Raw genomic sequence first — 11,968 nt, forward strand, 5'->3', positions numbered from 1 at the left:
CAGGTACGACAGCTGCATGCGCTCCTGTTCCTTCTCCTTCTCTGCCCTTCCTGCGCACTCGCCGTCGTCCTGGAGCAGCTGCAGCGGGGCAGGGGACTCGCGTTCCCACGACACTCCGTGGAAGTATAGCTCGTCGAGCAGCGGGAATGCGCCGAGGAGGGCGAGCACATCCCGCGAGGCATCAAAGCGCACCTCAAAGAGGAAGAGCGCGCGGACGGATCTGAAGAGCGTCCGGAACGCATCGTGCGTCGCAGGGCGGAGGGCGGCCCAGCGGATGCGCGCGAGCCCGAGCGTCGCGACGCGTTCGAGACGGGGGACAAAACGGGCGATGGTGTCGACCCAGCCGTCGTCCTCCTGCGCGTGCCCGGCAGCGTCGATGCCGGCGTACGCGGGGCACACGGTAAGCCGGCGGACGTAGCGCGCGACGGCCGGGGCAGCGTCGAGAACGTCGGCGAAACGTGCGCAGTGGGCGGCACTCTGGAGGCGCACGGTGCGGAAGAGGTGAAGGCGGCTGGTGGGGACCCAGGCGCGGCAGGTGAGGCAGCACGCCATGAGCGCAGCGGAGTCGTCCCAGAGGTGGTCGATGGCCTCATCGTAGAGCTCGGGCGGGAGGGCGGCGGGCATGGTGTATGGCCAGTTCTGCGAGGGTCAGTGGGCGCGGGGTCGGGGAACGAGCTGGGATGGCTTGCCTGCCGGGGCGGGGGCAGAGGGTGAGCTGGCGCTGCTCTCTTCGCTGGCCGTGTGCATTGTCAATATATATGACCCGCGAAATCTGACGCCGAAATGCGCTGCGTCTCGGAGAGAATTAGACGTGCATCGCCTTTTCGGGAAGTCGTAGACACTGTCCCAGTTCTCGCCACGAGATGGACTCTTAAACTCGCATGCTAGTCGGACTTAGAATGCACTCATCCGTTTTCGTCGAAGTTATCTGACACAGAAAAGCGGAGATCAAAAACGATGAATGCTTTCTAACAGCTGCTTTCGCAGCGGAGTTGAAAAGTCAGAGAGGCTGGGTACGAGCCTACCTTCCTCTATCGGACGCGCTTCATCCAAATTGGGTCAGTGCGGAAGCCAGACCAGCCTAGTGCACGCTGGCCATTAGTACGCCGCCGACACACGACATTCACCCCCAGAGCAGTGTCATGTCCTGCACCACCGCGTCCCGCACCTTACGGCCACTGGTCTCGCGGCCAATACAACTGCAATGCGTTTCTGGTGGTAGAGGTCCTGTGCGGTCCAAAGTCCAGCTCCTGCGGTCTCCTGCTCGTGGCAAGTCGACAAGGGCGGGGAGGTCCTCGAAGGATGCAGCTGCGCAGGCACCGACGCCTAGTGGACAGGCAGCTCATGGACCGCGCACCGTGAGCTCGCTCGAGCAGGAGACCCTGCCCTGGGCGGACTATCTCGCTATTCGAAAGCAGAAGCGGAGATGGGAGACGGTGCGTCTGTTGCTGTTGTTTGAACGCATGTCCTCACAAGTGTACATATACTGTAATTCTCTGACCATCTGGAACTTCGTGCTCATGCATCACGATGTGTCTCCTGATATATCACTCGTTGGTCGCTGGTCGCATCCTAGGCCATGACAATCCCGCTCACCATCGCTGGGTTCGCGGGAGGCGTTGCATACTTTGGGAATCAGGAGGTGGATCCGAACAAGCCCATATTCGTATGTCTATCCTTTGTCGCGTCAAAATATCATTTTTATCTGTCTCCGACTGCACTCTCAGAATCTTGACCCCATGGTTGTCTATGGCTTCGGTACTCTGGGTTGTGCTGGTACGCCTATCTCTTACACGACTCAGACCGCATTTTCACCATCTGCAGCATTGGGATACCTCTTTGGGCCAATTGCCGGCTCTTCAATATGGCGCATGACGCATAGGCGATCGATGAAGCTCATTGAAGCGCGCGACCGTGAATTCCACAAGCACATTGTCAAGAACCGTGTCGACCCCACTGCGCAAAGCGCGACGAATCCCGTCCCTGATTTTTATGGTGTGTACTTCGGAAGTTTCTATATCGGTTAGAACATACCAACGCTATCCGCTCTAGGCGAGAAAATTGGCTCGTTGCATGGCTATCGCCAGGTACGTCGTTCTTGTGTGCCAGACATGGTTATTTCTGATGGCGTGCGTTTGATAGTGGCTAAGAGACCAGGCAAAGTATAAGCGAAAAGCGTATCTGCCAGAGGACGGGGACGCAAGATAGATTCTATACGGCGTGTTAGGCCTCGTCGTTATTGCATCCAATGCATTAATTTTCTAGTTACGACCCGAGATACGACGCAGTGAGTTATTATTGACAGCTTAGAAGGATAAGTGGTCTGTTAGGGGACTAAAGCGCGCGTAAATGTTAAGCGAGGAAATGACGTCACTGACCATTTGCAAGTGGCGGCGACAGAGCCAACAGACGCGTCGCAGAGCACATATAAACCTCACTGGTGTCCTTACTCACTAATCCTCCCCTCTTCTCTCCTACGACCATGCAGACATTCAGAGCACAGCAGATTCTATTCCGCCCCCCTCTGTTGATCAGGCAGCCGCATTCGACGAGTAAAGCGCATTCAATCACCTCGCAGCTCAAGTCACATATTCAACATCAATGCATCTTTCCGCGCCCACTCGTCCACTGCTTACCTACTACCTTCCGAGGTCAGCTACTTGCACGCGGGGTGGCGAGCAGTGTCTCGGGGCGCCCGGGCTCGCAGACGGCGGGTCAGGCGGCACAGAACATCAAGGAGGAAGTGGGCAATTCTACTGCTGATCTGGCAAAGGCTATCGCTGGCGGGAACGTCTTCCGAGACGCAGTCGCACCCGCGAATCAAACCTTCGTACGTGCCTTGCCTCAGCGCACGGAAATAGACGGGACTGGCTGACTCCTTCTGTTTGTAGCTTGGAATCACGAATGCAGTTGCCTCCGGTGTGCCCACGCCATATCTCGTATTTGGTCTTGCGGGCGGGCTCCCGTATGTCGGCGCAACGGGCGCGACTATCTACCTCGCCCGCCAGGCTGGCATTGCAGCGACAGGTAAGCCGTTCCACCCTTGCTGTTGAGATCGACGCAGCTTACCTGCACATTTACTAGGTTTAGTGTCCAGCATCGATCCCGGCGTCGCGATCACGGTGCTCGACCAGGCGCTCAACATTCAGATGACTTATGGTGCCGTCATGCTCTCTTTCCTCGGTGCGCTCCACTGGGGCTTCGAGTTTGCGGGCTATGGGGGTCACAAAGGGTGTGTATTCTTTCGACAAGTTACGACGGGTCCAAGCTTACGACACTATTTATAGATATGCCCGCTTGATGCTTGGCGCAGCACCCATCGTATTGGGCTGGTCGACATTGACGCTCCAGCCGGTGCCTGCGCTCATCACCCAGTGGATCGGTTTTACTGGTCTGTGGTGGGCAGATTTGCAGGCCACTAGCGCAGGATGGGGTACGTGTGTCTACGTTTGACTGTATAGCACGAGCTGATTAGCCTCCTGTCCTTAGCCCCTCGATGGTACTCGCAATATCGCTTTTACCTCACCGTCCTCGTCGGGACTTGCATCATTAGTTCTCTTGCAGCGACCAGTTATTGGGGCCCGGTTGGCGGTCATGGACTAATTAGCCATGATTTGAATATGGTGCGTGATTCTATTGCTCACATATGCGGTCTGTCTAGTCTGACCTTTGATCGGACGTACTGACCTGTAATTCTTGGGCGTAGATTCGCGCTGAGCGCGCGCAGATACGGCCCGAGGGTGAAGGTTTGGTTGGAGGAAACATCGAAGCCCAGCCTGCTCCGGAAGACAGTGATGCATACGTTGTTATCCGAAAGAAGAGCAATGCTAGCGGAGAGGATAAGCAGCAATGAGCTGGGTAATTCCTGACCCATCACATATGTATGATAATCGAGACGGTCAAACGGGGCATGCGTACAGTGAACACCTGGAGAATCCCAATCACTTTTGTGGCAACGATGCCAGGTACCTGCACTGTTATTTTCAGTGAAGCCTTGAGGGTACGTATAGGAAAATCAAGTGACACGCTGAGAATATCTTCGCTATCGATCGCCGCGGAGCCCCACCCTGACCATCCTGTGTCGGCGCCCATTCCAGCCGTTGTTGTCGTCGCTATGGCTGTGTGTACCAGGGCCCCAACATCACTACGACCTGTATGCCATCACATACCACCGCTCGCTCGCCGCCCTGATTGCCAACACCAGGGATCGGTAGGGGTCAACAAACTCGAAGCTGCCCGTAATGAAAACCCATGGGGTATTTTGGTTTGCAGTTGCTAGTCATCGGCTCAAGGTGCTCCCCAACGTCCAGCAAGACAAGCTGTAAGAGAACTCCATCTCATGCAAATTTCGCGGAGCCAGCGACATTGCATTATTCCGTGCAGGCTAATCTGACAAAGTGCCCCGCTCACACCATCTGCACTCACGCAGCGACAAGACGTAGTGCATGGTATCCAAATATCAGATTGTATCAAGTAGCAAAGTCGACACAGCACGGTAGAGCGAGCGCGCCCCTTCCGCGGGGTGATACAGCCCGAGCGACTTGCGCACAAGCATGTCCACCGTCGCGGGCGGCAGTGTCCCCGCGCCCTCGCCCGCGAGTGCGTAGAGCGCCTCAGCAGAGATGGCCATCTTCTCCTCCGGCGTAAACGGTACGAACGGGAGCACGGTTGTGACTCGGGATAGTAGCGATGCCTGGGAGAAGCCAACGGTCAGAGTGTTGTGGACGTCAACCGAAGCACCGCTTACCCCTAGTCGCTCAGAGACGCGTGGCCGGAGCAACCCCATGAGGTCGACGTACTCCTCGCGCGACATGGGTGAGTCGGGATCCGGACGACTCTTGTTGTGCTCGAAGACGAGCTCGTGGCCGACGTTGGACGTCCCGAGCCAAATGACCTGCGAGACGTCGACGTGGCGCTGACCTGCCTCCATGGAACAGCGACCTACAGTCACGTTGAGTATGGTGATCACATGCGATGTGATTTAGTCCGCACCAAGTTCCCAAGGCATCAATAGTGAAGACAAGAACTTTTGGTCTTCGACCTTTTCAATTTCCTGGAGGTTGGTCGTTAGTGATTGCAACTCCCCGCCAGCTGATCGCTCCAGATACGTACATCAAGGACAACAACACAGCGCTTGCCCTCATTAGCAATAAGGAATTCCGAGAGTGTACATGTTGATGATTCCTACGCACCGCCGATCGAAGTTAACACCTCGTAGCATATCAAATCCGACGACGTACCTCATAGGGACTCATCGAGTAGCTGCGCCATATATCATGGGTAGATCGTAGAGTTGTCATATTTACAGTATGTGTAGGAACATCCAAAAGCGAACCAACTGAGTGCAAAAAATTAGTCGATGCGCCTATGCCACACGAGGATCATAATAAACGTACATTTACGAGCCAACAAGCTCTTCCCATGTCCACTAGGCCCTGCAGGCAAGATGAGTCCACGAAGTGCGGTACCCAAAGAATTCACATACCGCAGAGAAGTACCACAACGGGCGCCATCGACGGCATACTGAGCACGCGGAACAGCTGCTCGAGTGCTCTGTCCTGGCCAACGAGATCGTATCGAACTCTTGCCAGCGGGCGGAAAAACGAGCGATGGATGAGTGCAGACGCCCGACGAGTCTGCGGCGCATCGGCGCGCTTTACATAGTACCTATCCCACACAACATCAGTCAAATGGCCCGGCTTTCCGCATCAGCGATCGACTAACCTCGTCGCAGGGTCGAGCTCCTCCAAAAGCCTCGCCCTCGCATCCGCCCCTCCGGCGGTCGACACCGACGCCGAGTCCGCGCTAAGCATCTGCGGCTGAGCGGGGGGCACGTCGCGAGCCATGGACGGATCAGCCCCATGTGCGAGAAGGAGCTTTGCCATCGCCACGCGGTTGGTGAGTTGCTTTGCGGACAGCGTGAACGCGAGGGCAGACTGCGGCCCGACGTCGTCATTCGGGCCCGCCTCGCCGCTCTCGAGAACACGCCGCACCTCGTCGACATTGTCGCTTGCCAGCGCGAACATCAGAGTCGGCTTGGGGGTCGCGATCGCGTGCGGCGGCGATGGGGGATACAGGGCGTCCGGGGCGAGGGACGATGCAGGCCGGCGGATAGTCTCGTCTGCCCAGTCGGCAGAGCCGTGCATGGATTCCGACTCAGCGTCCTCGTCTACCTCGTACAGAATGGCGGGCTCCGAGAGTCGACTGTCAGAGCGCGGGTATGGTTCGATGTTCGAACATCTATGAGACGAAAGGAGTGAAAGCCGGGAGCTCTGGCGGCTGTGCCATGGAGTCGATGTGCCATGCGAGGAGACGGGAGCAGAATGGGGTGCAGCGCCCGGACTGCGGTCAGGATCCAAATCGAGAGGAACGGAAGGAGTGCGTGAGGTCGGGTCGATAATTAGGGTATTTTGACCGTGAGTGCGAGCTAGAGCGGAACTGGACGGACGCGACGAAAGCAATCGATTATGCGAGAGGGAATAGTCTGATGATACAGTGGGCGATGATGATGTGGACGGTGTGAATGCAGTCGTGCCGGTAGTCAGAGATGGAGGAATGCTAGATGCTGGTGCGGAAGATGGAAATGATGACGATGCTGGAGTGGATGCGGAGGAAAGGACGACGGAGAGACGCAAGGGTTTCAGACCTGAACTTGCTGTGGAAGGCTCTTCAGGAGACAGTAAACGCGTTCTGTCATGGATTTTCGGGCTAAACCCAATAAGAGCTGGAGGACGAGGACGGACGATGCTTGATGTTGGCTTCAGCGATATCGGGCGATCTGTCTTTAAGGACTGCCGCCATGCAAAGGGGACCTTTGTTGATGCCCTCCGGTCCCAGTGCGAATCTCTCGTCCCGCTCTCGGAGTCATGTCCACGCGGGGATGACTTTCCCTTCTCCGCCACGGAAAATACGCGCGTCGGCAACTCTTCGAAAGGCGATAGCAAGACTGGAGACGTGGCCGTCTCGGACTTACCGTTGCTGATATCGATGCGAGGAGAAAAAACCGTTCCGCGAGAGATGCGTCGGCTTTCATGAGGGGAAGGGAGGGGCTTCTCTTCGGGAGATATCAGATACCTGTCATATAGAGACTGCATGGTATCATCTCTGCTACTCGCAGGGCCGCTGCTAGCTGTGCTCAGGGAGGTGTCTCCTTCAGCTTGCACGCGAGATGTACCGCACGAGGACCCCTGTTCATGACCTCCTGTACTTGCTGATGATAGTGCCAAAGAGGGACGGGGCGACTGTTTGTGTGTATGGGCCTGAACATGTTCATTCGTATTGTCTATTAGCGCAACGTGTTCGACATCGTAAATCTCGGCAAAATACTCGTCGGCGCCGGATGACAAGGGTTGACCCTCCTCGCCTGTTGCGAAATCCACAGAAACGGCCTGTCCAATCTCAGCATCTTCCAGAGCGGGGTCGTCATCAACGTCAGAGTATCTTGCGACATTCACGTCAGCATCGTGCAGCTGATTCATACTGGTGAATGTAGGCGAGAACAAATTTTTCATGACAGGCGGATGTTGCTCATCGTAAGACCGTATCCGAGAAGTTGGGGACCCAAATGGCGACGACAAGATCGATAGTGTTGATATCCTGCGTGGGCTCCGTGGAGGCGAGGTCAAGAAGGTAGATGGCATGAAGCATCCATCTGCATAGCCCGAGTCAATTGAGTCTTCCCTATGTACGTCTGCCATGGGGCTCTCCGAATGAGCCGGCAATGAAATGGGCATATGAGATGTGCTACAAATGGGGGACAACAACCCGATTGGCAGGGGTAACGATGCCCGTGAGTGTCGATAATCAGTAATAATCACCGTATCATCTGAGTTGGTCGAGCCCACTATAGGTGTAGCAGGGTATGCGTGCTCAAAGTTGGCCACAGGCGAGACAGAGACGTCGGGCACCGCTCGAGCGGGAGACATCAGTCCAGCTGGTAAAGGCAGCAGAGTTCGCGAGTCTCGGTATTGAGTAATCGTTACATCCTCATCGCTCTCAACGTCACCAGGTTCGGAAACAGGCACCACAGAAACTTGCTGAGTTGCGTAGGACTCCTCCGCCGCTACAACTGGCACATAAGACGTGAGCATGAGAGGTGTATTGAATATCGTGACTGAATCAGCGTCCTCGTCCTGTAGCGGCATCAGATTGACAGTCTCCTGAGGGATGGTACCCATGTCTAGTCCAGATTCTTGTGTCTCCGGAGAGCTAACGGTGATAAGACTGACCATCGGTGCAGGCCACTCGTGAGTAATAGAGTCTTCAGAAGAGTCATCTTCATCGTCGTCCTGCTCTATGATGTCTCCGAGTGCGAGTAGAAGGCTTGACATTCGAGGTGACCGAGGCGGCGAGCGGAACCGCACGATCTTAGATATTGCTCCTGGAGTGGGGGACTCGGGCGGAGATGGCAAGGCAGATCGTGGTTCTGCGACTAGCATCTCGTCGGGGCGCTGTACTTTCGCAGTGTGAAGAAAGTTGCACGAGTCTGCGAAGAGACAGCGTCCCTGTGAGTAGAATGGACACGGACGCGCTACGGCAAATAATGAGGGGCGCTGCATGCAGAGGCGAGGATACAAAGCACATACTCTTCTGCTTCCATGGTGGGTCGGGTACGTTCATCACTCATTCATGAGAGTAGAGGAGAACAACTGTTGGACATGCAACGACAGCAGCACGTAGGAACCGTCAATCATTACACAGCACGCAAGACAGATACCTGGAATACCCACGATTTGCACATAGAATAGGCCGGCGACAAGTAGCGCGAGCTGGACGCGCGAGAAAGGGATAACAACGCCGGGGACGGCGACGAGGTCGACGGTGAAGAAAGGAGGAGTTGGACTGGGAACACTGGGTTGCTTTAGGCGAATTGCCTGTTTAGTCGAACGCGTTGGCCAATCACCGCTTGACATCCAGAGACGCCGTTGCTATGCGATGTCACCTTTGCATGCTCAACGCGAACGGGCACCGGCTGTTTCAAATATTCTCAGAAAATCACAAGCACATGTATCAAGGCAGCGTCTCTCCGACCTGTCCAGCTCATATCATTTGAGTCGTGGGTTCGGCGTCGAGGATACTACACTCGGGAGTCAGGCTACATTCATGCGCAGCTGAATCCCTTATAAGAAACAAATACATGTCATTCTATTGCATCTACCCAATTCTCTACAGACATTCGCTCATGAGCCCGCGAATGCCCGCCATCGTTCTCCAGTCCGCCGAACGCATGGCAGAGCCCCAAGCAGCAGCGGTCACCGGTGGCACACGCGGGATCTAGAGTTCGGTGCCCAACCTGGAGGGATCCAACATGAAAAAGTCAATTACACAGTGGACACATCAACAGTTAGGTATACAAGTAGCGCATCGAGAACGCTGCGACTACAGCCATAATGGCAAGCGCAATAGCCGCATACTCTGTTGCTGCGCTTTTCCTCGCCCCAGCGGATGCCGAGTCGCACTTTGTACGAACAGGGGAAGGCGATGGGGGTGGGGGTGATCTATACTCGAAAAGCTGTACGTACCCAATTGATTTTAAGCCGTGCACACTGCCACACAGTCAGTCTAGGGATCGCTGAGCGGGAATCACAAGACGTACTAGTATCCCTGCAGATTCCGTGTTGTCTCTTCCTCCATCCCAAGAGGAACACCCGCCAACTTCCACGTAACCTTGGTCGAATCCGATCCCTGATCTAGCGTGGTTGTCAACGTGGCGACATGGTCTACCCCAGCATACCACTCAGAACACAAGCACATCATCGTGAACTATCTGATACACACCGGAGGGCCAAGTCGGGCTCTGCAGCCCCCAGGTCTGCACAATCTCCTTCGCTGGCGTGAGCGAGACGTAATTGCCTCTCACTCCTCCACCGAAGAGACTGTACTCCGTGTCAGGCTTCGCTGCAGACTGGACTCCCATGTCAAAACCTTTGTGGTTCAAGTAAAGTTTTAGTGAGCCTACCTTGGCAGGCGCACGCGTCCACGCAGGTATCCGCTGCTCGTTCGTCAACAAGTCGAACAGATCGGCCGCGGAGGCCATGAAGTTTGCATCAACCGTGAGCGTCGTCGTATTCACCAATGCCGCAGGTTTTTTTGGAGCGGGCTTCGTGGCAGGCGTAAAATTGGGAGCCGGCACTGATTTCGTCGAAGCGGAGGCTGCAGGGGCGGGCGAACCCTGGCGACTAGGATCTGCGCTAACGGTGAGATCCTTGCCGTGTGTGTCGATGATTGCCGTGGGGAACTGTGCGAACTTGGTCTCCAGAGCAGTGGGAAGGCGGGCCTTGGCGAGCGCGAAGAGCGTGTTGACCACGGGCGAAGATGCAGTTGTGAGGCTCCATTCGTACTAAGAGAAACCACGGATTTTAGTTCATGTAGTGCACAACGGACTCGGCGACCTACCGCGTAGTCAGAAAGACCGTCCAGAGTAATTTCATGGGACACCTCAGGGATCGTGAGCTTGCCTTTGACCTCTGTCCCGTCCGAAGCCGTGCCCGTCCATTCAAGATCGACTTTGCAGTCATAAATTGTAATCAGCCTGCAAAAAAGCAGGAAGCAGGTACCTTAGAGGACCGTCGGCGATGAGGGGAGAAGTCACTCACTTCGATTTACGTTGCCCAAGCTCAACGTCGCCGTCAAAGCCGACGACCTCGGAGATATTCACAACCTCGTCCCCACTGCCCTTCACGCTGACGGTCACGAGTTCGCGTTCGAACCATGTCTTTGCCCATGGTGTCACTGTCTTGTTCTTCCAGTGCCAGTTAGCCGTGGACACCGGCATGCTCGGGGGGATTGTCGCCATACTAGTTGTATGTCAGAGTTCAGAAATTGCACCAGATTAGACGAAGATAGGAAATTCCAGAAGCCCAGAGAAAGTAAGTATTTGGGTGTGCGGAGGTTGAAATCAGTAGTGCGATGTGTACATGGTCGAATTTATCTCTGCAAAGCTCTCCCGAACCTTCCAGGCGTTCCCCGACGCTCGTACTTACTTCGGCATGGGCGCCTCTCCTTCATCCCGTCGTCCAAATTAGCATGCTGCATCCATTATGTTGTCCCTACTCAAGAGCTACGCATTTACACTTGGATCAACATAGAAGCCTCATATCAAATTTTGAGGTCGTGACCGCTACGGTGAACGACCTCAAACAGGTTGCTAGTACCTCTAGGGTGCCTCTTGTGAATGCTAGGTTGGCTCATCTTCACCAGATTCTTGCGGACACTTTATGCTGAAACATTGAAGGGGATGCTCTCGATTTTGCCTTGGTTTTAGTTGCTCACCTGCCCTCAGAGGCACAACAATACGCTGGTGATCCCACAAATTTGCCCTGTGTTTCCATTTTGCGGCTATGCCATTCTAATATTTAATGAGCCCACGGACACACGCATCTTTCGTTCATTGGCTCTAACAAAATACACGTCTACTACCCTCGCCGGCCACGCTATACATCCCACGCGGATTCAGATGTAATCAATCGAGCTCTTCGAGCAATGCTCGCACTAACAGCGCACGCGTGGAGAGATCTTCGCGCCTCGGCCTCGATGACTTGGGCTTGTACTTGTCGGACACAAGCACAGGAGGCCGTGGTGGCATCCCCGCAGACGGGGTGTTCGCCGGGTTGTTGCGGTGGTCATTCCAAGCTTTCGCCCAAGCATTGATGCTTGCCCTATGCTTGCGCATGTTACTTTCATCTTGTTCCTCTAGGGTCTTTTGGTTTGCGGACATCTAATTGAATGTCTGCCTGTCAGTGCAATGCTGGTAAGGACAGCAAAGAGTACACACCGGCTCTTGATCGGACTGTTTGGTATACTGGGCAAACAGTACGATAGAGTATCTGCCTGTGAGCCCAATTCGGGCGCGGACAACCAAAGTTACGCACCTCACTCGACCTGCCGCCGCGGCGGAATATGGTAGCCGTGTCGTACGCGTCGCGCGCCGACACATACGGCGCGAACTCCTCGCGCGCATATAGGTCCG

The 11,968-nt window shown here is 55.3% G+C and overlaps 6 protein-coding genes across 6 annotated transcripts; 2 read left to right on the forward strand and 4 right to left on the reverse strand.

The window, feature by feature from the left end:
• Positions 1 to 1,142: 1,142 nt before the first annotated feature.
• On the forward strand, positions 1,143 to 2,208 carry FIBRA_03622 (uncharacterized protein; the record flags this gene model as incomplete). Its single annotated transcript, XM_012325455.1, has 5 exons — positions 1,143 to 1,436; positions 1,577 to 1,666; positions 1,728 to 1,995; positions 2,053 to 2,087; positions 2,143 to 2,208. 5 exons carry the CDS (start codon positions 1,143 to 1,145, stop codon positions 2,206 to 2,208), a joined length of 753 nt encoding a protein of 250 aa, XP_012180845.1.
• Positions 2,209 to 2,482: 274 nt separating this feature from the next.
• FIBRA_03623 (uncharacterized protein) lies at positions 2,483 to 3,853 on the forward strand (the record flags this gene model as incomplete). Its single annotated transcript, XM_012325456.1, has 6 exons — positions 2,483 to 2,830; positions 2,892 to 3,027; positions 3,085 to 3,232; positions 3,288 to 3,433; positions 3,490 to 3,623; positions 3,707 to 3,853. 6 exons carry the CDS (start codon positions 2,483 to 2,485, stop codon positions 3,851 to 3,853), a joined length of 1,059 nt encoding a protein of 352 aa, XP_012180846.1.
• Positions 3,854 to 4,459: 606 nt separating this feature from the next.
• On the reverse strand, positions 4,460 to 8,438 carry FIBRA_03624 (uncharacterized protein; the record flags this gene model as incomplete). The annotated part of the gene is made up of 8 exons (XM_012325457.1): positions 4,460 to 4,693; positions 4,748 to 4,941; positions 4,993 to 5,053; positions 5,113 to 5,184; positions 5,241 to 5,338; positions 5,397 to 5,435; positions 5,486 to 5,667; positions 5,725 to 8,438. 8 exons carry the CDS (start codon positions 8,436 to 8,438, stop codon positions 4,460 to 4,462), a joined length of 3,594 nt encoding a protein of 1,197 aa, XP_012180847.1.
• Positions 8,439 to 8,618: 180 nt separating this feature from the next.
• On the reverse strand, positions 8,619 to 8,912 carry FIBRA_03625 (uncharacterized protein; the record flags this gene model as incomplete). Its single annotated transcript, XM_012325458.1, has 2 exons — positions 8,619 to 8,648; positions 8,730 to 8,912. The coding sequence occupies 2 exons, from the start codon at positions 8,910 to 8,912 to the stop codon at positions 8,619 to 8,621; spliced, it is 213 nt and encodes a 70-aa protein (XP_012180848.1).
• Positions 8,913 to 9,343: 431 nt separating this feature from the next.
• FIBRA_03626 (uncharacterized protein) lies at positions 9,344 to 10,795 on the reverse strand (the record flags this gene model as incomplete). Its single annotated transcript, XM_012325459.1, has 6 exons — positions 9,344 to 9,545; positions 9,596 to 9,719; positions 9,778 to 9,904; positions 9,959 to 10,339; positions 10,396 to 10,531; positions 10,596 to 10,795. The coding sequence occupies 6 exons, from the start codon at positions 10,793 to 10,795 to the stop codon at positions 9,344 to 9,346; spliced, it is 1,170 nt and encodes a 389-aa protein (XP_012180849.1).
• Positions 10,796 to 11,461: 666 nt separating this feature from the next.
• FIBRA_03627 (uncharacterized protein) lies at positions 11,462 to 11,959 on the reverse strand (the record flags this gene model as incomplete). Its single annotated transcript, XM_012325460.1, has 3 exons — positions 11,462 to 11,716; positions 11,774 to 11,825; positions 11,871 to 11,959. The coding sequence occupies 3 exons, from the start codon at positions 11,957 to 11,959 to the stop codon at positions 11,462 to 11,464; spliced, it is 396 nt and encodes a 131-aa protein (XP_012180850.1).
• Positions 11,960 to 11,968: the final 9 nt, after the last annotated feature.

The sequence above is a fragment of the Fibroporia radiculosa genome, assembly GCF_000313525.1.
Source record: "Fibroporia radiculosa TFFH 294 genomic supercontigs, scaffold2133, whole genome shotgun sequence".
Taxonomy (NCBI): domain Eukaryota; kingdom Fungi; phylum Basidiomycota; class Agaricomycetes; order Polyporales; family Fibroporiaceae; genus Fibroporia; species Fibroporia radiculosa.